A 27,909-nucleotide genomic window follows, 5' to 3' on the forward strand; every position below is an offset into this window, starting at 1 on the left:
TCGTGTGTTTCATTTCGCACTGCCTAGCACGCCTCCTTTTGTTAACACCAAAAAATAAAAAGAAAGTCCAGACTCTTCAAAGACAGCTAAAAAACAATCCAAAAATGAAACCTCACACTAAATGAGGCAAAACAATCCAAAAAAAATGAAGCCTCAAACTAAACTAAATGATCACAATTACCAACATCTTCAAAGTTCACATGTGATAACAGTGAGGTTGATTAAAAACCAGAAGGACCAACAAGACCAGAGGAAGAACAGCCCACAGAAAGAAAGAAAAAAGCATGAGCAATAATATAAACAAATGAATGACCATTTCACCAGCTCCAGGTACCCTTTTCCATTGATACTCCAATACAATTACCCCCCCCCCCCCCAAAGGGTAAATTCAAATTGATTCTACGCAAAAATAGACATATTAACCTTAAAACTATGAGATAAACATGAAAGGTTACTTTTGAATGAAAGAAATATGATGTTTAATATACATGATAAATGTTGGCATTAACTATTACAATATAGAAGTTAAATGCCCCAAATAACGTCATTATCAAAGTCACTAGTTAGAAGCCATCTTGAAACCTGAAGATTATCGCTTGGCACAAGTAAAATGGAAATAAATTTCATATAGATCTTGTGCGCCTGTAACTCCATGGTATTGGGAAGACATTTCATCGTTGCTTCGATTGAAAACCATGAGCTGATCACAATCATTGTTTTGTATGCTAGTTTTCTTATGTTCCGCCCCTCCAACTTCATAGTCATTGTTTGTATTGAAAACCATGAGTTGATTATTGTTGTGACCAACATTATTCCATTCAGGTTGCACATTTTCGATGCTAGTCTTCTCCAGCTGCGGTGAAGGCATTATTTGAGAAGATAACATGGACATTTCATAGTTGCTTGGATTGAAAACCATAGGCTGATCATTGTTGCGGTCACAATTAATCCAATATTTAGGTTGCACATTTTGGATGCTAGTCTCCTTCATCTGTTGCGGCAGCGGTGAATGCAATATTTGAGACTCTTTAATTAATGGAAGAGACTTGTCTTCAATTGGTGTGGTATTTTTCATAATATCAAGTGTGATATCATGGATACTAGATCTCCTTTTGTTGTCATCTTTCCCTCCTACAGAAAGCTTTTGTCTGATATAGTACTTTTGAGCATGGCTTGCTACTTGGGTAGGAGTCCTTGTCACCACAAACTTCCGAGCGATATTCCTCCAAGCCCCTTTGCCACACTCTTGAACTCCCATAAGAAAGAGCCTGAAATTCAATACCAAAAACTCATGTTAAGAATTGGACCGGAATTTTCTTTTTCTTTGCAGAAAACAGAAAGAAAACTCACTTTCGCAATAATTGAAAGTTGAAATTGCATAAAAATCAAACCTAAATCAACTAAATTAAATTTATATTTAACACGTCAACAATTTTTCTAATGTTCTGAACGTGAAACATAAAGAAAGAAAAAAATAATATAAAGACAAGTAATGATCAACTCACTTGTGTTCATCTTCTGTCCAATGAAGCACCTTCTTTCTCTTATTATACTCAGAACTCGATTCAGTAGCGGACCTCTTCCTCCTTCCTCCATCACTATGGCCACCAACCGCCATCTCCGACGAGAAAGAAGAGTCAAGAAAAGGTGGAACTGGACCAGCTTCTATACCACATGTATCTTCTTCCAGTTTCTTGTAGTGCATGATCACATCAGGAACAGTTTTTCTTGGGATCATGGCTGCCACATTCTCCCAACGGAGAGGTGTACCTTCATCAAATATAGCAAGAGCGTATTCAAACGTCTTTTCTTCTTCTTCAGTCCATTCTTGATTGCACTCCTCTTGAACATAGCAATTTGACATGAAACAAGGTGAATACCGAGTTCCCATATCTTCAACCTCACCACCAATTAGAGAATATGAAAACCAAAAATTTCAAAGAAATGCACCAAAACGACTGAACTATAAGAGTGGTCTCTTTAGAGTCGCTATTCAGACTTTAAAGTAATCTAACAATTGTTAGTTATAACCGAATAACTGATTAAAATTTTCACTCCAACTTTTTCTCCTTAAATCATTAATTTATTCATTATTTTAAAATTAAGTAACCTACAACAGATGTTAGTTTTAACCGGTCAAAATTTACATGTGGATCCACAAAAAAAGCTGGAGGTGTTTTATCTCAACTAAAATTTTATTATTTACGTTTAAAAAATACAACTTTTTACTAGTCGTTTTAGCTAGACGGTTAGATAGTAAGAAAAATGAATTGAATTGAAAATTTGTTGAATTTATTGAACTTTGTTTAGTTGTCCTTTAATCGATCTATTTTCTAAATTTTGCCCCGGCCCACACTTTCTATTCTGATTGTTTTTTTACTTTTATTTCTCTTTTTCGGTTACAAATGAAAATGAAACAACTAAACAAACTAACTAAGCAAGAACGTCCTGGCAAAGCAAGCACACTACAAATGCCGGAGGCAATCTCCACACTCGCCAGCTGCAATTAACTCGAGCTGCATACTTAGCTAACGCATCCGCCACCGCATTCTCCTCGCGAGGGATATAACGCACGGACACATGCCAACTACACTGAAGAATCTCTCTGATCCTCTGAATCATATCTCTATGCCAAAACTGATTGACATCCTGCGTCCCCGATACTACTGCAACCAATTCTGCACAATCAGAGGAACATACCACCTTACGAAAGCCCAAATTCCAAACATGGTTCAAGCCATCATATAGGGCTCGAACCTCCGCCAAAAACGCGTCACCGCCCGCGGACGCCACCGCAAAACCAGAGACCCAACGACCCTCACAATTGCGAACCACCCACCGCCACCAAGAGTATTCGACCCCGGAACTATGCTCCCGTCCGTACACAATTCCACACTACCCGCTTCTTCATGCGCAAACGATGTCTGGGCATCCCCTGCGTTTCCGTTCATCCTCCCCCATCTCTGAAATTCGATCACGGCATTCTGAATTTTCCGTAAGACCACAGGAAGCGTCCAAGGATTCGGTTCGAAAACAGCATTATTTCGCTAAGTCCACAAATTCCACAACACTGCACAAGCAAGCGCATGATCCACGTGTTGCAGCTGAGAAGCTAGCCAGGGACGAAATGCTAACCCTGCAGGAGATGAAGGCAACAGTGCGCGATACAGGTTCCATACCTGCTGGGCAACAGGACAGGAGCGAAGTATGTGCTCAACGTCCTCAACTAGAGCTCCACATCGGCCACACGCCGCTGACGGTGTTAGATTGCAACGCTGTCTCCTTTGGTTTGTCGGCAGCGACTCCCTTGCCGCCAACCATAAGAAGACACGAACCTTTTCTGGAGCACGACATTTCCAAATCAATTTCCAAACTCTGGACGACTGTGTCTCATTCCCCGCCAGCAATTCATACGCTGTTGCCGTTGAATAGCGTCCATCGTTCGCACCTTTCCACAGAATCTGGTCTGGACCTTCATGTTGGGCTGGCACCGCCACCTTCCTAATCTCCTCCTGAATCTCTGGCGAGAGCTACGTGTACAACAGCTGAAAATCCCAACGCCCCCTGCCACAAATCTGCCACCCGTAATTCAGTGTCCGTTATGTGGACAAATGGAACACGAGAGGCTAAAGGACCTGTGCCAAGCCAGTCACTATACCATAGGGACGAGCTGCCATCTCCCAAGCTCACTCCATAGCCATTCGCCACCGCTGTTTTTTGCCCTCACTATACCCCGCCATACATAAGACTCCCCCTGCTTGTGTTCTGCATTCAAAACTGACACATTCTTTAAATATTTATCAGATAACACTCCCACCCACAATTTATCTTTCTCATGGAGCATACTCTCAACCAGTTTCCCCAAGAGAGCTTCATTATTCAGCCTCGCACTACGGATGCCCAAACCTCCTCTATCTTTCGGCTGTGTGATGTCCTTCCATGCAACTAAGTTCCAGCTTCTGTTGCTATTCCCCTTAGACCAGATGCAGTTCCTCACCATCTCATCTAGGGATGGCAGAGAAGCCCGAACCCATGGGCACCCGACCCGACCCGACCCGATTTCTTGGGTGAAAACCCGAGTTAAATGGGTTCGGGTTCGGGTTCGGGTTTTACCCGATCACTTCCGGGTTCGGGTTTGGGTTTGGCCAAACCCGCACCCGAACCCTACCCGAACCCGGATCTGTATAAGTGAAACCTAAGTATTCTGCTTGTGCAATACAATATATGCAGTATCTTGCATATTAATTTAACAGTAACATGGCAATTACAATGTTACATTACATAATATAGCTCTCTTCACAGTCTTTTTCAGGTCGGGTTTCCGAGTTCAACTGTTTGTTTGAGGTTGTGTGCGGGTGTGGGTACGGGTCGGGTGAACCCGAAACCCAATGGGTTCGGGTGTGGGTTTAAGTTCACCACCCATTTCGGGTTCGGGTGCGGGTGCGGGTGTGGGTTTTTTATTTCGGGTTTGGGTTTGGGTTTGGCAAAACCCGCACCCTACCCGACCCATTGCCATCCCTAATCTCATCTACATGATCACAAATCGCTTCCGGAAGCCAAAGCGATTGCATAGTATACACCGGCAAAGAAGACAACACCGACTTGGCCAAACATAGCCGCCCCGCCTTGTTGAGAAGCTTGCCTTTCCAAGATGCCAATCTCGAGTTGATCTTGTCTATGATGGGAGCGAAGTCTTCTCTGGTCACCCGCCCTTTGAGAAAAGGAATGCCCAAGTATTTCCCAAGGTCGCCTGCCATGCTAAATCCAGATATATCAGAGAGTTGTTGCTTCCTCCGGTGGTCAACATTAGATGAGCATAATATCCGTGACTTTTCCAAGTTAACCTTCATCCCAGAAGCCTCACAAAAACTATTCAATGTGTCAGAGACCAATTGCATCTGGTCATTAGATGCTTGACAGAACAGTAGGACATCATCTGCAAAGAATAGATGAGAAATACCTATTCCCTCTCGCATGACTCGAACTGGATGCCATCTCTTCTCCTCAACCAGCCGCTGGATCTGAATGGCAAGACGCTCCATGCATAGCACAAACAAATAAGGTGACAGGGGGTCACCCTGTCTGAGTCCTCTTTGTGGAGCAAATGACTCAAGTTTGCCTCCATTCCACAACACAGAAATGCTAGAGGATTGAACACCCCACATAATAAGAGCTTCAGTAGATGGTGGAAACCCAAAATCATGCGAGGTGGCCCGAAGGAAATCCCAACTGACTCGATCATATGCCTTCTCTAAATCAATCTTTATTGCTACTAACCCGCCACTTCTCTTGTGAGTATGGATAGTATGCATAACCTCCTGCGCCAGAATTATGTTATCTTGCGTTCCCCTTCCCGGAATAAAACTCCCCTGTAGAGGTCCCACCAACTCTGAAAGAAGGGGTCGGAATCTGTTCACCAAGACCTTAGTGATCACCTTATAAGCTAAGTTGCATAAGCTTATCTGTTCACCAGTTTTACTTTTATTTCTAATCATTATTGTAATATAAAATCAATTCTTTTTTTTCAGCTAAAAGTCAAATCATCACCCTATGATTTCAAATGTTACTTATTACCCAATTATATAAATTGAAGTTTAATAGTTAAACTTAATTAATACATCATCACAATTTAAAATTTGGAAAATTTTCATCAAATGTTCTGATTTTCATTTTTAAATTCAAATTCTATAATATTTTTTCTTATTCTAATTCTTTAGTTTTAATTTTATTGAATTTAAAGTAAAATTTAAATATAACTTTGATCACCATGTGATCATGATCAGAGATTAACATAGATCTTGAAACTGCCACTTTGAGGGGATAATATTGGAGCATATGTAACTCAAACACAACCTGCAACATGAGGGCAAAGGATTTTCTTTGTTGATTACGTATTAAAAGCTAGAATCAATCAAGATTTCTTACAGCGCTTCACTTCTGGCCCAGGATAAAATAGATTCAACCACTTTGGCCACACTGTGTAGTAACACTGTAAAAGTAAAGATATAATAACTGTGGAAACATTAAAAAGAAGAAAAGAAAAAAGCCTGTAACTTCTTTTCACCCTCAAAAAGTAGGCGCAAATGAGGATGGCATTTGCAACTGATAGTCCCACTGGTAACATTGTAAGGCAAAATTTCACCCGACCCTTCTAACCCTACTCCAACACCAACAGTTCTATCAGCCAAAATGCCAAAGAAATTAACTCAAAAAAGAATAAACAACCTATGACCTAAAAACTCAAGGGTGGTTAAACCAGGGGCCAACAGCACCATTCACATGCCCGTTGCTATGGATCCCAACGCCATTTGGGATGATTGAGGGAGGCAGCCCCACAGCCATTGGGGGTGACGCAGCCGGATATAATCCATGGTTGTGAGGGTGAGCATGGGGAGTCAAAAGAGGACTCCCAGCCGGACTCCCTTTACGCTGCTGAAGGGCATGGATCTGCCTTAGCCCTTCTTCATGAATTCGTGATATTGTTTCCAACTCTTTCATTGATAGAGCTTCCAGACCAGCACCATATAGAGGGGCATGTCGAGACATTTCCTCCTGGAGTGAGTGCTCAAGTGTGTGAATATATTGCTGCAAAAGGAAAACACAGGCATTAACCAACCAAAGCCTACCAGAGTATGATCATAAAAGCACAACATTATAGCAGGAAACATTGGCTAGACTATCAACACGTTTGGATGCAAACCAAAGAGCACTTATTGGAGCTTATCTAGTGTTTTTAATAGTTAATAAGCTCCAATAAGTCTGAGCCCGTTTGGATGCGGAGTTATTGGAGCTTGTCTATTAGAAAAAGCACTAAATAAAGCTTCTAATAGTGCTCTTTAAATTGCATTCAAACGGGTTGATTTTACATATCACACAAAGTAGTAGTTCAAAAGAGGAGGTAAAACCAGTGAAATATGCTTAAGCTCATCATATGACTTGGACATGCAATTATGCAGTAGACATCATATGATTAAAAATATCACATTATAATAGTAATAATAAATTAAAGGTTCAACTTTTAAGATAATGCAAACCTGGCACGCCTGCAACTTCGATTCCATGCCATCAATATATGCTTCGCACCTAGCAATCTGCTCTTCCTTTTCCCGTTTTTCTCCCTCAGTTTGTCCAACTGTTTGAGTCAATCTACGAACTTCATCCTCAAGTGATTGACGGATTTCTTCCCGAGTCACGTTCTCTGTTGCAAATCTTTTCAATTCTTCATCAAATCTCTTCCGAGCAGCTTCAGCATTCTTCAATCTTTCAGCTAGTGCATTTTTCTCCTTCACCACTTTCTGCACATGATACAAATTGTGATTGACCCCATTAGACACACAATAGCACAGTAACCAAACTCAGAACAAAAAATGCAGTAGTCTTTTCTTTCACAGGTTCACCACATTCAAGACTGCTGTCTCAGAAAATAGATACATATCTTTTCTATAATATATTTTAAGTACCCATTGATGCTTCAGATAGCTGAAGGCTTTAAAATTCACAAAAAAGTAAAAGAGAAGATAACATAATTAATCACATTTTTTAGAGTTATTTGATAAACTAAATAAAGGATGGCTCGGAAAAAGGGCTGGATAGCATATTGGCTTAAGATTCAAGAAACAACTTTTTTAAAAACTTAAGCTAAGTCAAGGAGTGGTTGTACCACTAACATGTCCCCCACAAAAAAGCACTCTGGGTTTGAAGGTTGGACAAATATTTAAGCCCAGTCAAACAGTGTATTGAAATTATTATATAATTAGAAGATCTAAGGTAGCAATGATCAAACTCCATCCTACAAGAGGAATAATCAATCAGATGAAAATGACTGAAAACTATCTTCGAGGAAATGGCCAAAAAGAGGCATGAAGACTACATCTCTACCTATGTCAGAGACTAGGCGAAGGATGTGAGGAGGCGGAAAAGACACAGCAAGAATTATTGGATAGCCATATAAAGCAAGGACAGAAGTATTAAATTGATGCTCAAGCTCAAGAACTAGTATAAAATCTGCAGTTCCCCCAGAATGGAGCATAAAGAAGCTTTGGATTTTGGAAACCTTAGCACATAAGCATATATGTCAAGTCAAACTAAAATTTAACTGTAATATTACTACTCCCTATTCAAGATGCAGGATCGGCAATATGTAATGATAACCTACAAGGCATGCATCTAAATTCTAGGAACATGGATGACAATCTTTATTGACGAACGCAGAACACAAGGAGAGGGCACACTTCTCTATAGAGTGGCAATTTGAAAGCCAGGATCCTCTCTTTCTAAGTTCTAATAAACTAACTTCCAAGAAGATGCCCTTTCTCTCACTCGTACCCTTTTTATTCTGGTATTATTTTCTAAATCATGAATTGTATCATGTAACGTAATTTATAATTTATATACCTATAGTCCCAAATATATAATTAAATCGGCAAGGCACTATAGTCCCAAATATATAATTAAATCGGCAAGGCAGACATGCCTAATCATCCCTCCTAGTTCACAGTAACATAGACCCTCTAAATAGGAGGTCTGCTAACATATAAGCTTGTAGCCCAGTAACAAATACTGCACAGCATTTAACATCAGCATAACTGAGTTTCTTTATTTTAAAAAATGTAGCAGCAACTAAAATTAGGATTTCAAATAATACCTTTAATTCATCACGTTTCCGAGACTTCAATTGAGAAAGTTGGGTATCTGCATCATGTAAACGGTCTTGGAGAACTTTCTTCTCAGCAGAGAGCTTTACTTTTTCATCATCCCTCTCCGAGCGAAGCCACTCAAGCTGACTCTCAATTTCTTGAACTTGTTCTGTAAGTTCCTTCTTCTCCCGAGAAAACCGGTCTAACTCAGCTCTCATTTCAGACTGTTGAGTCATGAAGTGCATCAGACATAAGTTCTCCAGCAGAAATTAACGAGATAACAACAATATATTATCATCAGCTAAGAATGAAATACCTTGAGACGATTGCTTGTGGCCTCAGATTCACTCAGCTTTTGTGATATAGTAGCTTTTTCCTTAGCCATATTAGAAATCTCAGTTTTGCTTTCCTCACGGATGCGAATAATTTCATCTTCACTAGAGCATAGCTGGTGCCATAGAGCAGCCCGATCAACATTTGCAAGTTCAGCAACTTCACGCATCATACTCAAAACAGGCCTAATAATCTCCTGCTCCTCGCAGACCAAAGTAACCAAGATATCCAAATCAAAATCTACTTCACGACCATTATCAGAAGTGCTGGTGGCACGGTCAACAAGCCTCTTCAGCATCCTCCCCCGATAAGATTCATTAGCATACCATCTGAAGAGTATCATGTAGAGCAATTTCACAAATTCTTTCACACATGGGTCTCTGGAGAGGGCCAGCGTTTCAGCAAGACCAAGAACTGAAGTAAAATCATCCCTTTGAACACCCAATTGCTCACAAGCATCTACCTCCGTCGCACCATCAGAATGTTGAAAGTTTTCAGAAATAAATCTAGCATTATTGTTCAATCTTTGAGAAAGACGACTTTCCAATACCAGAGCTACAGACTGAGCACCTATTGCACCTCGAGCTACAGCTCTCTCGAATGTTTGAGAAGCTTCAACAGCAAGACAAGGAATAGATAACATCTCAAACAGTATATAAATATCAGAAAAATGACGACTAGCACGAAAAGTCTGCTCATCAACCACATGCACTCCAGTAGGAGCAGAGCCATGTTCACCAAATACAAAAATCCCACATGGCAGAGCAGGGAAACTATCCCCATAATCATCATCACAGTCAATATCCCTAAGTATGGTTTCAGCAACATCCCCCCAACTATTTATAGTCTTGCTCAAAAAATCAAGGACACAAGGTGACACCTCGAGGCCTAGATTTTTTAGCCTGACGCGAACCGACCTAACCTACATACAGGGGAAAAAATAATGTTACAAACACTTCATAAAACATTTGGGGAAGAAGACAAGAAGTATATGGAATTATTTTGATGAGTGGTTAGTGTAAAACTTCTTTATATTAATGAGTTTGTCAAACTCATTAAATGATGTGGCAACACATTATTGCATAAAACTCATTTAGCATTGGCAACGCATCAAAATTAAATTCCAAGTAAATAAAGAAAGAGGGTGCAATTTCCAAATATCTTCAAGCTTACTGCTTCAGAGAGGTGTTGACATTGAGATGCCGCTTTGAATATAAAATCTATAGTCGCAGTGAGGGGTTCTTCATTTGAGTCTGTTAAAAGTTCAAATGACTGAAACAGAATACGCTCCCACACTTCGCTCCCACACTCCAATTGACTAAGAGCCCCAAAAACCTAAGAAATAAAAAAAACCATCAGTGGGAGAAAAACAATGAAACCATATTCAGTGTAGTGTTGGTATGGTGGAAATGTAGCCCAAGTATATCAAAAATTGATGATTGTGTTCCCTGAAATTAAAACTATACTACAAAACAATTCAAACAAGACACTGAAAAAGAACAATAGTCTATCTCACAGGTATTCGTAATGCAGGTTCTGCATCTGGCTTTTGAAGTCGCTCAAGAAGTGCACATGCAGCAACTGGATGCTCCGACTGCTCAACCAATTTGGGAACCAGAGCAACAAGGTCCGCTTGCAAATGCTTAGGAGCCTTGTCCAATACAAGAGCAATTTTCTGTGCAGACTGAGGTCGCCGTCTTGGCTCGGGACAGCCTTGCGGAACAGCCCCATCTAAAGCTCTTAGTGAGTTTACAATCAAACCTAAGAGCTCCTCAGATTGTTCTGGCCACTTGGTCTGAAGTTCCAAATTCACAGTCAAAACCATAGATATCATCAATAAAACTACATCTTACGAATATAAATTCATACCTTTGACCGGAAAGACGCATTTTCCGAACTGGCAGCAGATGTTTCTGGCGGACAAGTGGGCTGTCCAGGAAGAGCTTTTTCCTGAATACCATTACTATTTAAATCAGAGCTCTGAACAGCAGATGTACTACTGCTTTCTTCCACAGTAGAATCCAATCTCTCATGAACAGGAGTTTGTGCAGACTTCGCTACTCTATTTTCTCTATCACAGACAAGAGGACTAGCAGCTCCATTAGTGTCAGGAGAAGGTTTTGCGCATGCATCAACAGAATCAGAAACAGGGCCCACTTCAGAAGGTTGGCAGCACTCAACCATTATATCCAATAGTAAATCAACGATTGCTTGCTGTAATACTTTAACTCCCATCAGCAAATTCATTAAACTCGGGGAAGACTCATCAGCCTTGGTGGTCTTCTTCCCATCACAACTACCAGAGAGCTTGGTAGGTAGAAGTAAACGCTTAACTTTTGCAGGATCATCAAGATAAACCCGTAGTCCGGTCAGAAACCCAGCAATAGCACCAGCATCCATCAAAAGTTTCTCTCTTAAAGTAACCTGTGGCTGTGAAGGATTATCTCCATATGTTAAATGAAATCCAGCTCGAGAAAGAAGATTTCTGAATATATCTTCCTCATCTCCACTTATCCCTTCACTGTCTTCAGAGTCGAGCAGTTCATCAGGATCAGTTGTCAATGCATCTTGATCATCCTCCGAAGCTAAAACCTGTACATTTAAGACCCGATTAGAAGAGGCATGAGCAACCTCACAGTAAGAGTGAGAAGTATTTAATACAACCAGCGGGTGTAATAAAATTCATAACAAAAACTTTAGACTTCAAACAAATGAGCAAAGAGGCAAAACATATAAGCATTTTTTTTCTTTCATGAAAGACGGTGATAATTATATCATATGGCTAAGGTGTGGGATAGAAAATGCTTACAAGTTTTATTGTACATTAAGAAGAACAAGGGATGCAAAATTATGAACTGAAGCATTAATCAACTTCTGTAACTCGTGAGTCACATATCAGCTGGTTCCATCCATCTTATCAGCTAATAACAAGCAAAAGTTCCAAGGAAGAGGCCATATTTCTTAACTTGCTTGTTCCAATCATAGATAGCCATGCATATAAATAAGATGCAAAAACCAGACATTATATGTTAAATTAGTGCCATGTCAGAAGCAAAAGAGCCAGGGTCAAATAGATAGCCACGCACATATACAGGCACTTTTATATCTAAAGTGAAGAATATGACATCCTATAGACAGTCGAAGGACATAGAAAAATAGCACAAGGGAGAGGATATTCGGTATCTATCAATTGATTGCATGCACAAGGTAACATATGAGGCAATAGCAAAAGGACTTACCTCTAAATCTGAAAACTCAAACCAAGGGCAGCAATCCAATATTTCACATACAAAAACAACAGTGTCACGGACAAGAAAGCCAGCATCAGCTTCTAACATATCAGACACCTTCATGAATTGCAAAACAGAATTATTCCATGTCTTTGTGCAGATAGAAGATTCTTTCCACACAGTCTTGGCCGGGTTCTTTTGATTCACAACAGCCATTCTGTATCTGACCCAGAAGTTTTTATCAGGATCACTACCAACAGCCTGGTCACTCTCCAAATATATGCATATGGTGTCAAATGATTCATACACACCTGGGTCAAGGAAACAAAAGATTAGAATCAATAACAAGAATGCAAAAGTTTGCAATTACTTCTGACAGTGAATAAAAAAATGATGGAGATAATAGCAGCGCAATAAACACCTACCAATGCGAAGCTCGCATCCACCAGCCTGAAAGAATTTACTAAAGATTTTTCGAGTTTCCATTATATCCTTAAAGGAAAGGAAATTCTCCACTTTCCATGTAAACGAGCTTCTTTTCCCATGGCTATCAATAGAGGAGCCACTGCTGCTTGGCTCGGAATCATGCTCAGCAAAATCCTGCATTATTGATGTCTCTTTCAATATAAGAACTTCAGCTGAAAATATGACAGTGTCCTGGACAAGAAAACCTGAATCTTGATCGAAGAGACTTGTCAGGGTCACAAATTCACGCCATCCCCAATCCTTTGCAGCTTTGGAGTAGCGGTTCTGAGATTCCTTGGTGACAGATTTATCCTCCATTCTCTGGTTCACAACTGACAAACGATGACTAACAAAACAACTCCAATCACTGGAAGTATTTCTTGAGTCTGTAACTTCAAGAAACACTGAAAGGTGACATGGTGGCTGAGACTGCCCTGGTAACATCAAAACCATATAAAAACTTATCAGACTCCTTTTTTCGTCCCAATCTCAACATTTTATCACGGTATTGAAATAATCTGAGTGCAAGGACAGGACTATATTCATGCAATGAGAAACAGAGTCTATATTATGATTCATACTCATGGTGGCAGTTGCCACGTAACATCAGTAGATATACAATGATGAAGTGTTCAGCGGGAAAAAAAGCTCACAAATGCAGCAAGTAAGCTCCTTCCATTTCATCCGTATAGGCAAAAATCATACCAAAATAAATGCCAAAAAAGATCATATCTACTAGATATATATTATAAAATCATTCACGTGTCTTCAGGACTTCACCCAAACCACTTAAATTTTTGGACAGTTGTTTTACAAGATACTATTAGGGCCTCTATGACCAAGAGGTCTAGAGTTCAAATCTTGTTGCTCCTATTATTATAATAAAAAGTTGAATTTCAGCATATGGTAGGTGGGCCTGTTCATTATCATCGCTTCAAGCCCAATTGACTCTTGCGTGAAGTGTTTGTGTTAGAAATATAATACAAAATCATCAATATATCTTCACCTAAACAGCATAAACTTTTGGAATAGTTGAATTATGACAATATCTAATGGTATTAAAACTGATCAACAAAACAGCATATTTCAAATGGTTATTTACAAAGCAAATCAAATGGCCCGCATAGCAGTAAAATGGCACACCTCGTGGATACACAATAAGGCGACAATCCCTATTACCAATCTGAAACCTCCGGCTCTTGATACAAAGACCCGTAATTTTCCTCTTCTTCAGTAAATCTTTCAACCTTGTGAAATTTTCAATCCTCCAAGTGAACTTTCCAATATGACCATCTGACTTCCTCGCACCACTTCCACTTCTCCCAGCAATCACAGCCCCATTCTTGGAAAAACTGCTAAACTCCTTGATCACATGAAATGAGGTACTAAAAACCGCAGTGTCATCCACCAGGAACCCTGAATCAGACCCAACGAAATCCGACATCTTCATATAATCATTCCACCCCAAGCTGGTGTTATCACCACTCTTATTATCAGCCGCAAACCGACCATATGAGTCCCTATGCGTGTGATTCGAACCGGGCTTCTGGTTCAACACAGACATTCTAAACAAACACCAGCAACTCCTATCAGACAGCGCCGCAGTCTTATCAGTATCCTTGCTCTCCAAACACATTGAAAGATGATCAACCCCATTCACCGTGCTCTGGTACACACTAATCCTCAAATTACACTCCCCAGCTGGAAAAACCGGGCTCATTATCTTCTGTGTCCTGATCATATCCTTAAACAAGCTAAAATTATGCACCTTCCAGGTGAACTTCCCACTCAAAACATCACTCACAGGACCCACAACAACCGAAGAACTCGAAGACAACGATGAAGACGACGACGAGGACTGCAACTCATTGTTATCGCGACTAAAACTAACCGACTCGTTAAGAATAAGAATATCAGCAGTGATCAAAACAGAATCAGTGTTGAACAGATACCCCAATTTGGGATCGAAAACAGTGGAAGAAGGCGTGAAATCACACCAACCATGCGATTTCTTCTTACTAGAGAATCTATGCCATGAATCGCGATGAATGCTCTTGGAATCATCAACGAGGTTAACAATCGCCAAGCGATAACTCGCGAAACAGTCCCATTTGGAAGAAGAGGTGCCGCGAGGGTCCATGATTTGGAGGTAGATGGAGATGTAACCTGGAAGAGCTTGAGAATCACCCTTAGGGTATATCAAGAGGCGGCAATCGTAGCCTCCTACCTCGAAGTACTTGCTCCACAGTGCCCTAGCTTTTATCCTCGGGAAATTGTGCACCGTCCATCTGCACACGGCGGAGTACTCTCCTCGTCGATCGACGGCCACCGTCTCCTGCGCGCCGCCACCGTCTCTTGACCCCAAAACAAGGTCCTCCGCCGCCGCTGAGGATGACGATGACGACGTCGCCGCCGCCGCCGCCTCCGTGAAAGACGGCGCGGCGGATAGCGACGGAACCGCCTCTGATGAAGTGTGCTTCATTGTCTCCGACTCCGGTTTCTTCTTCTTCGCGTTTCGTACCAGTTTTCGTGCGAGTGAATGAAAACCTGAGAAGAGAAACGAGACGAACGAGACGAGAAGACGAAGGAGGTAGAGAGAGAATGAGAAGAAGAGAGAGAGCACACACACACACAACACAAGACAACACCACACAGGTTTGGACAATGAAGGCGTACGATAGTGGCTTGCGTGTTTCGTTTTTCGCTTGTTTCTTAATGGGGTGGCGCATGATAGTAATCATGCGCCTTCTTGATTTGGTGTGTATCGCTCATTCTATTGGTTGGGTTCAGATGGATGAGAGAGTAGGTTGTGAGTTAATGTTGGGGTTTTTTGTGGCCGTTGGATTGGGGGAATGGATGGGATTGATTGGTCTAGGTTTTGGTGGGGTTGGATTTGAGCACGTGCTTATAGGAGGATCTGGATCCTCTGTTTAGCTACGGCCACGTCATTGCAGCATGATAGTGGCCATTACTAATGGGATATGATGGACTGCATCGCATTGATTCCAGTGATATTTACAGCTATGCATTTTTCACCGTTGGATCAATCAGGGGTTGGAATTAGGTTTAGCCACTTTACCCATCCTCTTTTGCTTGCGGATGGGTGTAGTGTGAAGTGTGAACTGTGATGTGAATCATACCATGAGCCTAGGTATGCTTGTTGAGAGTCGGGTGAATTTGTCTTTGGTTACCATCATCGATTAAGGATGCTTTTGGGATGATACATTATGTTAATCACCACAGCTCTGACATCGACAAGTCAATCGAACATGAATATTTTTAAAAAAAATTTACATACCAAAAATGAATGAAACAATGAAAAGATAAATAAATATAGCGGAGTAAAAAGAAATTACATCACATCGTTCAGCATACTTAATTGGTTATTAACTTATCTGTCTTTTTTAAATTTAGTTATTTTATGTTTTATTTTAATTACTGTGATCAATGAATTGACAATGATATAATTACTTGATTAGAAGAAGTTAATTACATTGGACGCATCTAGCATCTTTAAGAGTTCGAAGTTAAATAGTATAATGAAAGTAGTAAATTAATAATTACTTCGCATAAGTTAACTGATACGACACTGTTACATAGTGTACGTAGTATAAGGGAATGTAAAATGTAATATATACATATTTCAATTGATGAGTGACTTTTTCTGTTTGATTAACTTTAGCCACTAATTTTCAAAAATCAATGATTCAAAGTTTGCATTAGGGTTTTGCATAGGGTCATGCCGGAGAGGATCCATACTCATGTTTCTGTAGGAGATTATAAAAAATGATGACAAACATAAATAAGTAAATTCAGAAACTGGAAACTCAATCAAACCCTTCTTATATGAAGTTTTTTTAATATATTAAAAAGATAAATTACACCCTTTAAGGATCGATTCCTGAATCTTCCCTTCTCAACCCATATGTCTCATAGGTCCTACCACTTGATCGAGTTATTCTTTAGGGACTTTCTTATATGAATATATCAAAACGTATCTTTATACAGTTCAATAATTTGACTTTATTTAAATTATTAAGTAGTACATTTGTTCCATATATAATACTATTACTATAACAACATTAATGGGTGACAAATTATCTAGTGAATATTATAAGTTTTTTTTTTTGAAATTAGTGAATATTATAAGTTAAAGTATAAAGTTTTGCTATTTAAGGTTTAGTGAAGAATTAAGGAGTATTTCTTTTTTAATTATACGGTTATACCCATCGAACATAAAAAATACCTTAAGGATATCCGTTGGTTTTGTGTTTTGCAGCATTCTGAGTGGAAAAAGTATTTCCAAGACAAAACGTAGAAACAACATTTGTATTCCATAGTCTTACACAAATTTGATATTTTAAAGTGAGAATATGAAACTTTACTTATAAAACATATTAATGTTTGACCTATGAGTCTTTTTCCATTTTTTATCATGGAAATGTGCGACCACGATCTTTTTTTTTTCTAAAAGGGAAAAGACAACTACATGATCTGTAACAGTAAATATATATTATAGGCAATTGTTGCATATTCACTGTTGTTTAGAAGATATCTCCGGATTGTTATGGTTTGGTATCATAGACAGACATGTTATCTTTAATTCCATTTTTAGTGACATCTTTAGCCATATCTCATTATCTCCTGATTGTATCACGAGAATGTTCGGAAACAACGGAGCTAAAGAAAAATAAAACACAATCACAACACAAAAAAATTACGTGGAAACTCTAAAATCGGAGAAAAACCACGACCGTTGTCTAAACCGACAACCAAATAATTATCACTATGTGAAAATTGTTACAACACATAGACTTCTCTCACTCTCACCCCAATGCCCCAGTACAACCACACTCTCACAAAGCAAATATTTAACTTAAGTCAGATATAAGCTTAAAGTGCTACTGACTGGTGCATCTAAAAACAAAGAACCTAGGTTCAATATATAGTCTTGGTCTCCCTCTTGCTTCACCATAGTAAGCGATGTAAGACTTCTCCAATAGCTAATTTTTAACCTCCTTCTTTATTTTAGAAATTTGGTAATGTGGGACTTGACAATCAACCCCAACAAAGAAAACAATGAGGACAATTTCTTTTCTATTGAAGTTTGTATTTTTTTTTTCTTAGTCGCATACCCTGACCCTGAGAAGACATAAGAGCTTGTTTATTTTTTTTCAAAGACAGAAGAGTTTGTGAAAACTTTTTATTTATCAAAAGAACCTAATTCATTAAGGTGGGCTGGAGCCCAAAGAACAGGGGAGTTGGGTTTGGAGCCCCACCCCTTAGGCTTTGCACCCCACTAAAATAGATACGGAATTTAAATTTCCGTATCAATACGGAAAATAAAATTCCGTATCTGTTTTAGTATATAATGAGTGGTTGAAAATGTGACACGCATGCTTAAATACAGTACGGAATTTTAAGTTCCGTATTCAATATGGAGAATACGGAACTTTAAATTCCGTATTTAATAAAGTGGGGTGCCAAGCCCCATAGGTGGGGTGCCAAACCCAACTCCCAAAGAACAGGTATAAGCAAACGTGTCTAGGCTTGAATGTTAGAAAAAACGATAAAAAGGTTATAACATTAGATTTTCGTTTTGAGAATAACAGATCAAGAGTAAGATAGAGTTTAGGAGTTTGCGGGTGGTTTTCTTAATCTTTGTCCTGTTTGGTTGGACTACACTCACTCAAGTGAAGTGTACTAGAGCCCTGTTTGAAAGAGCTTATTTGAGCATATCTGATAGCATAAACGCTTATGACAGTGTTTGGCAGAGCTTATGCAAACAGCTTATGACTTACCATAAGTTGTTTTGAGCTTATTTTCATAATGCTGTTAGGATAGCTTATGAGAAAGAGCTTATACTTATATATAACTTATTTTCAATTTATTTCAATAAATTTTTTAAAATAGCTTATGAATAAGCGCTTAATTAAGTTGTTTTCTCAAACCGGCATAAATCACTGTAGCTTGTTTAATAATTATGTATTTATGTGTTACACTGTAAGTGTTTTCTCTAAGATTTGATACCCTTAATTTGTGAGTGTCGTTTGGCTTGCCATGAACATTTGGAAAAAAAAAATGCAAACCTTTATAGAAACTATTTTTATACTGAATTATTCTTGCTATCAAATCACCAATGTTTTTAATTCTCTCCCTCCCTTTTTTTTTGGGACTGAAAGATTACGTTGTAAGTGTTTTCTTTAAGATTCCCTTAATTTGTAATTATCGTTTGGCTTGCCACTAGCCTTTGGAAAAAAATAAGCAAACCATTCTAGAAACTTTTTTTTTTACTGAATTACTCATGCTATCAAATCACAAATGTTTTTAATTCTCTCCCTCCCTTTTTTTTTGGGTCAATCTCCCTCCCTTTGCAGTTTTCTCTGTTCAAAATGTTCAATAAGATAAGGCCCATTGATTCTGACTTGTATGACCAAATCTTCAAGGTCCATGAGCCTAAGTCCATTAGCTAGACCACAACAATTTTTCTCTATACATGAACCCAGAGCCCGTCAATTTAATAACAAAATCATTGGAGAAAAATAATTTGTTTTGGACCCAAAATAATTAAGGTGATTTTATGCTATACCTGTTTAATATTTGTGGTGATCGTACATTTTTGTCTTTTGAAATCAATTTTATAAGGGAAATGCTGGATTTTACAACTCCTTTTTGGCACTACATGCACTATCAGTTATAATTAATACTCAATCATGCACTTTTACTCTTCTCCCATAATTCCTGACAAAAAAAATAAAATTTCACTGTAAAAACAGTGGTTGTGCAGTGTCTTGCTATATGGCACGACTGCCATATAGCATTACTCATTTTATAATTTATAGTCTACTCCTGAGTTAAACAATTGAACTGTATCGTCTTCTAAGGGCACTTAGCCATTGTTTTTATTATGAAATAACAGTTGAGATTAAAACTTCAAATCTCTCAGGTGACCCCTCTTCCTCTTTTTGTCCCCCTTTCCGTTCCTATTCTTCTTCCCAAACCAATTGAAATGTGAAGCCTCCACCTGGAACTTCGTCGTTAGCTTTCTCTTTATCCTCCGTCAATCTCACCAATTCCTCATTCCCTGAGCAACATGGTCGAAACCACATCCAAAGAGTACACCTATGAGCCACCTACCTGATCGCTACACTCGAACAATTGTCGTTCCCATCCCCAAGTAAGATCATATTGCCTATTCCTACAATTTAATTTAAGTAATTCCCTTGCCGCATGTGTTTCTAGACAACACCGCAAGTCCACAACGGTTCGGCTTTTGTTCAACAAGGTGTTATCTTTATCATCAAAGACAAAATTATCAGAATTGGAAATGGGTATCCATCTTTTTCCGGTTCAAATCACGGCGGAGTTAGCTGCGTGACCACCTCAAGAAGAAACTCGGTGGTGCCATTGGCCTTGGTCATGACAAAGCCAAAGAATTTTGATATGGAATCCATAATCTTGTTATTATTGGTATGGATTTTTTTATTCTTATGTAATTTCATTAGGGGATTCCATTACTGGAGACATACTCTTTAGTTAATTAAAAATAAAGCCTAGAATAAAAATTTAATGGATAAAACACATCAATCTGCAGTCCAAAAAAGAAAATGAGGAATTTATGAGGTTCCATGCGAAGGAGAAAGAAGAATTTGATCGTGAGATTTCAGGCGGAGGCTTCAGATATCTACTGGTTTGTGAAGAAGAAGAATGAGAGCAGAAATTTTAATCTCAACCGTTACAAATAGCTTTAATTTTTTGGTAATGAGAATAAAACAGGAGGAAAATATCCAAGAAAACTTATAGGCCAAACAAATATTAACAAGTTTGAAATCAAATGGTTTGAGAGTATCCATTAGTCACTATAAAATATTATTTTTAAAAAATTAATCATGCATATAATATTTTAAAATTTCTTACTTTACATTATTTAGAATTTAAAATATGCAATAGGAAATATTTTATAGTTAAATTTATATGCGGAGATAATTAACACACATCACAATAAAATTAAGATTGTCTGTTGTGAAAAAAAATCATTTAGCCTTTCCAAGATGGGGCCGTATAGAATGTTTAGGTTCCGTCAAGGATGCTGACCTTGTTATCCACTTCCACAATTGCCAGCAACGTGTAAAGCAAAGGCAAAGAGGCATGTACCTGCTTCTACATTTCATTTCAATTATTTGATAAAAAAAATATAAGTTTATTTGAAGAAACCATTTATATATAGGCTGGAATTAGCTAAAGATTAGGAAATATCCAAGTGCGAATGGTTTTTTGTTCATCTTTTTAACTCTGGTTTTTCACGATTTTTTCTTTATGTCACAAATAGATTACGTCCATGGGAATTAGTTCTACCTTTAATTTCAATATGTAGCTTTTTGAGGAACAAGAAGTGCAGAAGAGAATGGAAATCTAGATATATTTAGCTAACTTATCTATTGTATCGATAGTATTATTGGTTTCTTAGAAAACAACTGTAACAATTGTCCAAAGGAGGTTGCAATCAAAGTCCCATGATTTGATAATTCATAAATCATGAGGAAATGCTATAGGTTATGAGAGGATTCCAGTACCGAATAGAAGAACCACTACGTGTCATCCGTATATATGTTGTCATTTGACCTAGTAGACTTGCTGAAATATAGAACATCCATTTTCGATTAGGTCTTTTCTAATGAGGAACATTCATTTCATTTCAAAAAAAAAAAAACACTATCTTGTTTAATTTAATATAATTAGTGTACTTTTTTCGTCCAATTACGCTTTTTTTAAATTTAAAACATTTTGGTACACTATTTTATTTTTTTCAAATCTCAATTTTTATCCTCATTTTGCATATTTTTTAATTAGGGGGACTCTAGGGTACATTATTTGAATAAGCTAGTGGTGTACCAGTGCTCTAATAAGTTAATTAATTTGTATTAGTTACAGTTGTAATTAGAGATGGAAATTAGTGATGAAAGTTTTTCATCAATAATTAGAAATGCAACTAGTATAAATTATTCTGGAGCACCATAACACCACCTATATTTAAGTGGGGGACCTTTAGACTAAGTCATTTTTCTATCTTGTTTCCCATTGTATCGCCAATAACATCAAATCTCATATCATGCATGTTGAAATTTAGTAATCTTATAATATGGTAATTTAATGCATATTAATTTATCTGTTCACGTATATTAAATAAACGAGACATATCAATAAATATATTTATGGATATATTTATGAGAAGAGATACAAAGACAAATTTCAGTATATAATATATAATAACCAGATATTATACCCGTGCGTTCCACGGGTCTATTTACGACATTTTTAATATTATATGAAAAATATTATAGTGGATTTATATAAATAATAAATATTAAAATATTTCATGAAAAATTATTGTGTTTAGACATCTACATAGATAGTTTTAGAGTTTTTTTGATACATTAAATTACTTGGATTAGAGTTCTCTTTATGTAAATAAAATATATTACTGAAATTTAATAATTTTTTTTGAAAATGAAAATATTATTAATAACATAAGAAAAATTTAGTTCAAAAAAAACATAAGAAAACTTGAGAAAATATTTTTACTACTATATAATAGATCAAAAAACATATTTGAAATTATTTTTCATATAATACACACATGCAGTAAATTTAATAGTAAATATTTTATAGAGACATTTATTTAATTTTGAAACTATTTTTCTAGATTGTTCATTAATAAATTTTATCTTTACTATTATTTAATTTAAATTATTAACATTGTTTACATATAAATATATTTCTTAATTTTTTCTCTCAATTTATGATTGATAGTTAATATTCTAACTATTTTTAAGTACTACGTAATAAATTGTTCTTTTGTTTAAGAAAATGAAAAGTTGACAATTAATAGTTAATAATAAAGTAAATGACATAAAATATTCATCAATAATTTATTACTATCATTATTAAGAAAATTTACTAGCAAATTTAATTTTTTTTTAAAATAACACAAAATTACATTATAGTTAATTTAAACAACATGCATAATCATTTCGGATTTTAAAAGTAATTTCCAAAATATATATTTACAAAAAGCATTCAACGTAACTAATTTTAACATGTTTATTTTATTTAAAATATATTAATTTGTGCTATTTTTGTATCTTTTCATTTTTTCAACCTTATGTCGATAATTAATTGAAATGAAAATAAAAATTTAATTAATCTTTCCAGTAATGTAGAACTCAAGTCCAATATTCTTTTATATATATATATATATAATTTATTAAGATGATATCTAACTTTAGTACTTAATTTTTTATTTATATGTAAAATGTAGTAATAAGTTTTATTGGTTAATTTTTAAAATTCATCAACTTATGATTAATAATTAAAATTAAAATAATAATTTTAATGTTAACATATAAGAATTTGAAATTTTTTACAATTAGTTGTAAATGTAAAATTTATTTTACTATATATTTTTATTAATGTAAAGGTAGTTGATTTAAATTATTATTATTATTATTCAAAATTTGTCCTCAAGTTATAATTAATAGTTAAAATTTAATCAGTATGGGAAATTGAATTTTTTTTTAATTTGGAAATTGAAAATTTTAACAATTATTAATTAATATATTGAATAATAAAGTAGATGTAGTTATTTTTTCAGTTTTGTATTTTATTATCTAATGTATTTAATACAAATGTAAGGTAATCAATACAAAAAAAAGTTCAAGTCTCCTTTTTATATATATATATATATGGGTTTGTTAACTTGCTCTGGATTTTGTGAAGGAGTAAGTTATTAACCAACACCTTTTCTTTTGGACTAAAACTACCCCCACTTTTTTTGTTTAAAAATATTTTAAATGTGGGTTTCTGGTAATTTTCAATACCCAAAACTTCATTCAATTTTAAAATTTAAAATTTTCTCTCTCCACATTTATCACTTTCTTTATTTTTCTCTTTCTTCAACTTCTATTCTTTTGCTTCTTTGCAAATTGCTTTGTCTTTCTCTGCAACAAAATCACCATAAATAACGTGCCACCAATATGGTTCTGTGAATATTTTAACCCACCAATCATGCAGGAAATCAACCCCCAAGACCAAATAATGGAAACACAAAAAAAAAGGTAAAGCAACAGAAAACTGTTTGTGAGAAAAATCATACTTTAATGGAAAAAAGAAAGAAAATGGGAATGATTCATTATTTCCTATGAATAAAAGGTTGCTCTCCCTCTCTCGGGTTTTTTAGAACAACCCATTCCAATGACTATGGTAAGGAGAAGAAGAAATAGAAGCTTGAAAAACACAGGTTTAGGGAAAAAGATGGACGAAATTAAATGATGAGAGAGAAAAGAAGTTTTTTAATGAGTAAAATACACTTACCCCCTCAAGGTTTGCTAGAAAAACACTCCACCCCATTCTTATTCAAAATATACACTCCACCCCACTCATTTTATCATGTTAACTTCATCCAAAAGATGCTAACGGAATATTCCATTCAAATTAAAATTATTTAATGTAAATTTATTTTTCCATTTCTTTTCTGGTTATTTTTTATTTTATTTTTATCAAAAAAAAGACTCACTTTCAAATAAAAATCGTTTAACGTCAGTTCCATTTAAAAAAACGTTAGTTTCAACAAAAAAGAATATAACATCACAATTACTAGTAATACCCAGTTTATAAAGGATTTTTATAAATAGTGAATTATAGAAAAATATTTCGAAATTAATTTCATACTAATTAAAATTTCACCAAATAAATACTAATTAAATTTCTTTTTCCTAGATTTATAAAAAAATGTTGCTTATGAATTCATTGAGTAATTAAATACGTACTTTTACCATAAGTTTTAATTTAAAACTATTTCATACATATTTATTCTTGAATTATTTTATAAAATGGTTACTTTATATACCAGTTCCAATAGTATGTAAGCATTGAGAATATTTGTTTGGTCAAATATTAGAAAGTGACGTTTTTTTCTGAAAAAAAAACCAGAAAAATAAGGAAAAATAAGTTTACATTAAATAATTTTGATTTGAATGGAACATTCCGTTAGCATCTTTTTGAATGAGGTTAACTTGATAAAATGAGTGGGGTGGAGTGTATATTTTGAATAAGAATGGGGTGGAGTGTTTTTCTAGCAAACCTTGAGGGGGTAAGTGTATTTTACTCTTTTTTAATTTAAAATTTTAAAAGTAAATTACATAAATAACCTTCACTTAAAGTTGGTTTTAAGAAGAGAAAACTTGGTTTTTTTGTCTAAAAAAAAGGTGTTAATTGTTAACTTACTCCTTCACAAAATCTAGTGGGAGCAAGTTAACAAACCCATATATATATATATATGGCATCATGACAAATAAATCGTCAAAGATAGTTATCCGACGTTAACTTTTGTGATGATCTTTTACTTACAAAGTGAAGAATTGAAGGGAAAAAAAACGTGATTGTGGTGATATGAAACTACTTTTATCTTTGCGTACCAAAACTTACACGCATTTTGTTGTGATTTCAAGCTATTTCAATCGTGTTTTTTTTGTGTTAAATTACTAATTCCAACTCAGGTGTGGTGAAGGTCAAAAGTCTCCGCAAGAGTGTGACTCCTATAAATTAAACCGAACTCTCAACCTACAGGCTCAAACAACTACTTTTTACCACTACAACCGACACTCATTTGATAATATCCTTAGTATTAATGGTGGTTCACAAATTTTTTCAGTTTTTATTTTTTTAATATCCTTAGCACAATCATTAATAGTGATTACATAATTTGAAAGGTCAATAAAAAGGCTTAATAAATAATAACATAACATGCTTTAGCCTGAGAGTTTTTGGGGGATAAGAGAGTGCAAGGGGAGACTAGGTGAGGGGAGGAGAAGGAAATTGGGTTGGGGTGAGCACCCTCTTGTTTTCAAACTTAAAATCCCACAAAACCCCTTAATTTGGGGGAGCATATAAACATATTTGAATTAGGGATTTTAGAAATTTATCAAACTCTTTCCACTTTCTAAAAAGCTCCTAAATAAAAAAGAAACTAAATCATACACATATGTAATCCACTTTCACCTATTACAATATAAAGTAACAGAGAGAGAAATGTGAGATATGATAAATGATATGATAGAAAAAAAAATGTTGAGAAAAAAAAGATAATGATGGTGGAAATGAAATGGAAGAGAATAAAAGTATGAATATATATAACTCAATAAAGAAAGACATTCTCATAACAATGAAGATCGGCCGCATAATTATGGCGATATTGATACCCACAACATTTGCAATTTGTGCAGTTTTTTATCGCTATAAATTATATTTTATAAAAAAATGAACTTTGCACTTAGTGGCCGTCCGAAAACTCCACAAACTATATGTGTCACAGGTGTCACATACACATAAATAGCCATTGTTCTTATAATCCTTTCATTCTCTTCCATTACCATCAAAACCAATTACAAACACACTCTAACAGAACTAAATCATCAAATCTATAGAGAGAAAATAATAAAATAAACAGAGTAATTTGTTTTATGAAATGGAACGGTTTGAATGTGGAGCCATGCATGCAAAAAGAGGAGTTCAGAGAGACAATTGTACTCGGTTGCCCTGCTGCGCAGGATCACTATATAAGAAGTTGCTTAAGTGTGTGAGTAATTGGTGTGTGCAGGGAAGGGGAACAAAGAGTAAAGAAGGACAATGATGTGGAGGATAGTATCTATTATTATAGCTATTCTTTAGTCTTTTCAATTATTCTACACTCGATGAGTAAAAATAAATGGACTCATTTTTTATCATCCTTTTTTGCTAAACTGTAACAAATGCACATACATAAGCCAAAGCTGCACCTTTCAAGGGTGAACTACATGAATTTGTGATTCATATGGGAGTTCTCATCATGATAATATTATCCCTTCACGCGGAATGAGAGCCTTTCTATGGTAGAAAGTAAACCTAGTCCACAATTATTTGCTCAAAAAGAAAAATACCTTCCTTATTTCAATTTATGACCCTAGGATATACCAACTAACTTTTGTTCAAATTATACATGTTTAATTCCTCTTAAGCAATGTCTGGTGTTTGAGTTTTGTGTATGAAAAAAACTCATGTAACTTGGGTCAGGGAGATAACAATAATATCTAATAAGAATAGCCAATGCTAGCCATAATCAACCAAAACATTACAACCCACACTTTCACAAGCATACAAAAATTCCTACAAGGAACGTTATCACTATTCACTCCTTCCACTCAATCTGATTTCCAACATACACCTTACAATTCGCCTTTAAAAAGGCTTCAACCCTCTCCCATTAAGCACCATACAAACCACATTGCTACTGTTTTTCTCTCAAGCTAGCCATGGCTTCCAACAAACTCTCTGCCATCTTTTTGGTGCTTTCTCTCCTTGCTTACTCAACATTCACTCAGGCTAATGTTTCATGCCCACCACCACCAAAGTCCACGCCCACACCTACACCCGCACCCGCACCCAAGCCCACTACTCCCGCCACGCCGCCACAAGCACACTGCCCCACGGACGCCTTAAAGCTAGGGGTTTGTGCTGATGTGTTGGGCCTCGTTCACCTGGTTATTGGAACTCCTCCTACAAGCCCTTGTTGCACATTGATCAAGGGTTTGGCAGATTTGGAGGCTGCACTTTGCCTCTGCACTGCAATTAAGGGCAATGTGCTTGGATTAAACTTGAATGTACCTATTACGCTCAGCTTGATCCTCAGTGCTTGTCAAAAAACAGTCCCTCCTGGTTTCCAGTGCCCCTAAGATTAATTCAAGTTATTAGTTTGTCTCAAATGTTTTCAGTGTGCATTGTAGTCATGAGGTGGATGCATGGAGTATAGAAATAAAATCCCCTCATATCGTATGACAATGTCAAGTAAAATTTTGTATCTATTATTATCTTCATATTCAAGTGATTGTCACCTATGAAGAGAGATATATGCACAAAATTTTAACATGACATTCTCACGTGAAGTTCAACATAAAAGGATTATGATATTATCTTTGGTATTAGTTTCTTTTGTGTTATAGTTGTTGATTTTCTTTTCTTATGGAGTTTGTTGTTGTTAATGCCGTGTCTGTCCAAACATGTCGTTCTATTAATTTCCTCTCATGATTCGTCACATTACTAATTAGGCAAGCTTGTTTGCCTTAATTAGTCTCATGAAACATGTTATTTGATTATTAAATCATTGTTTGCTTTAAGTTATCAAAGTGGGAAAAAGATTTGAACTTGAATTTTTG

The 27,909-nt window shown here is 36.3% G+C and overlaps 3 protein-coding genes across 3 annotated transcripts; 1 reads left to right on the forward strand and 2 right to left on the reverse strand.

Moving 5' to 3' along the window:
• Positions 1 to 589: 589 nt before the first annotated feature.
• On the reverse strand, positions 590 to 1,891 carry LOC130710018 (transcription factor DIVARICATA-like). Its single transcript, XM_057559172.1, has 2 exons — positions 1,506 to 1,891; positions 590 to 1,268 (listed from the first exon to the last, which is right to left on the reverse strand). The coding sequence occupies exons 1-2, from the start codon at positions 1,889 to 1,891 to the stop codon at positions 590 to 592; spliced, it is 1,065 nt and encodes a 354-aa protein (XP_057415155.1).
• Positions 1,892 to 5,861: 3,970 nt separating this feature from the next.
• On the reverse strand, positions 5,862 to 15,342 carry LOC130727362 (uncharacterized). The gene is made up of 10 exons (XM_057578470.1): positions 13,808 to 15,342; positions 12,625 to 13,098; positions 12,209 to 12,510; positions 10,839 to 11,561; positions 10,486 to 10,764; positions 10,143 to 10,304; positions 8,953 to 9,891; positions 8,645 to 8,860; positions 7,035 to 7,295; positions 5,862 to 6,585 (listed from the first exon to the last, which is right to left on the reverse strand). Exons 1-10 carry the CDS (start codon positions 15,144 to 15,146, stop codon positions 6,241 to 6,243), a joined length of 5,040 nt encoding a protein of 1,679 aa, XP_057434453.1. The 5' UTR covers positions 15,147 to 15,342; the 3' UTR covers positions 5,862 to 6,240.
• An 11,609-nt stretch (positions 15,343 to 26,951) lies between these two features.
• Positions 26,952 to 27,903, forward strand: LOC130727363 (14 kDa proline-rich protein DC2.15-like). Its single transcript, XM_057578471.1, has one exon. The coding sequence runs from the start codon at positions 27,010 to 27,012 to the stop codon at positions 27,427 to 27,429; it is 420 nt and encodes a 139-aa protein (XP_057434454.1). The 5' UTR covers positions 26,952 to 27,009; the 3' UTR covers positions 27,430 to 27,903.
• The last annotated feature ends 6 nt before the right edge of the window (positions 27,904 to 27,909 follow it).

Source organism: Lotus japonicus, chromosome 1, assembly GCF_012489685.1.
Source record: "Lotus japonicus ecotype B-129 chromosome 1, LjGifu_v1.2".
Taxonomy (NCBI): Eukaryota; Viridiplantae; Streptophyta; class Magnoliopsida; order Fabales; family Fabaceae; genus Lotus; species Lotus japonicus.

Excerpts from the sequence above, each read along its gene's own strand:
- LOC130727362 (XM_057578470.1), bottom strand. The coding sequence starts at position 15,146 with ATGAAGCACACTTCATCAGAGGCGGTTCCGTCGCTATCCGCCGCGCCG. Across the intron at positions 13,099-13,807 it reads CCTTATTGTGTATCCACGAG|GGCAGTCTCAGCCACCATGT; the intron begins GTGTGCCATTTT and ends TGATGTTACCAG. Across the intron at positions 10,765-10,838 it reads ATGCGTCTTTCCGGTCAAAG|ACCAAGTGGCCAGAACAATC; the intron begins GTATGAATTTAT and ends TTGGAACTTCAG.
- LOC130710018 (XM_057559172.1), bottom strand. The coding sequence starts at position 1,891 with ATGGGAACTCGGTATTCACCTTGTTTCATGTCAAATTGCTATGTTCAA. Across the intron at positions 1,269-1,505 it reads TGGACAGAAGATGAACACAA|GCTCTTTCTTATGGGAGTTC; the intron begins GTGAGTTGATCA and ends ATTGAATTTCAG.
- LOC130727363 (XM_057578471.1), top strand. The coding sequence starts at position 27,010 with ATGGCTTCCAACAAACTCTCTGCCATCTTTTTGGTGCTTTCTCTCCTT.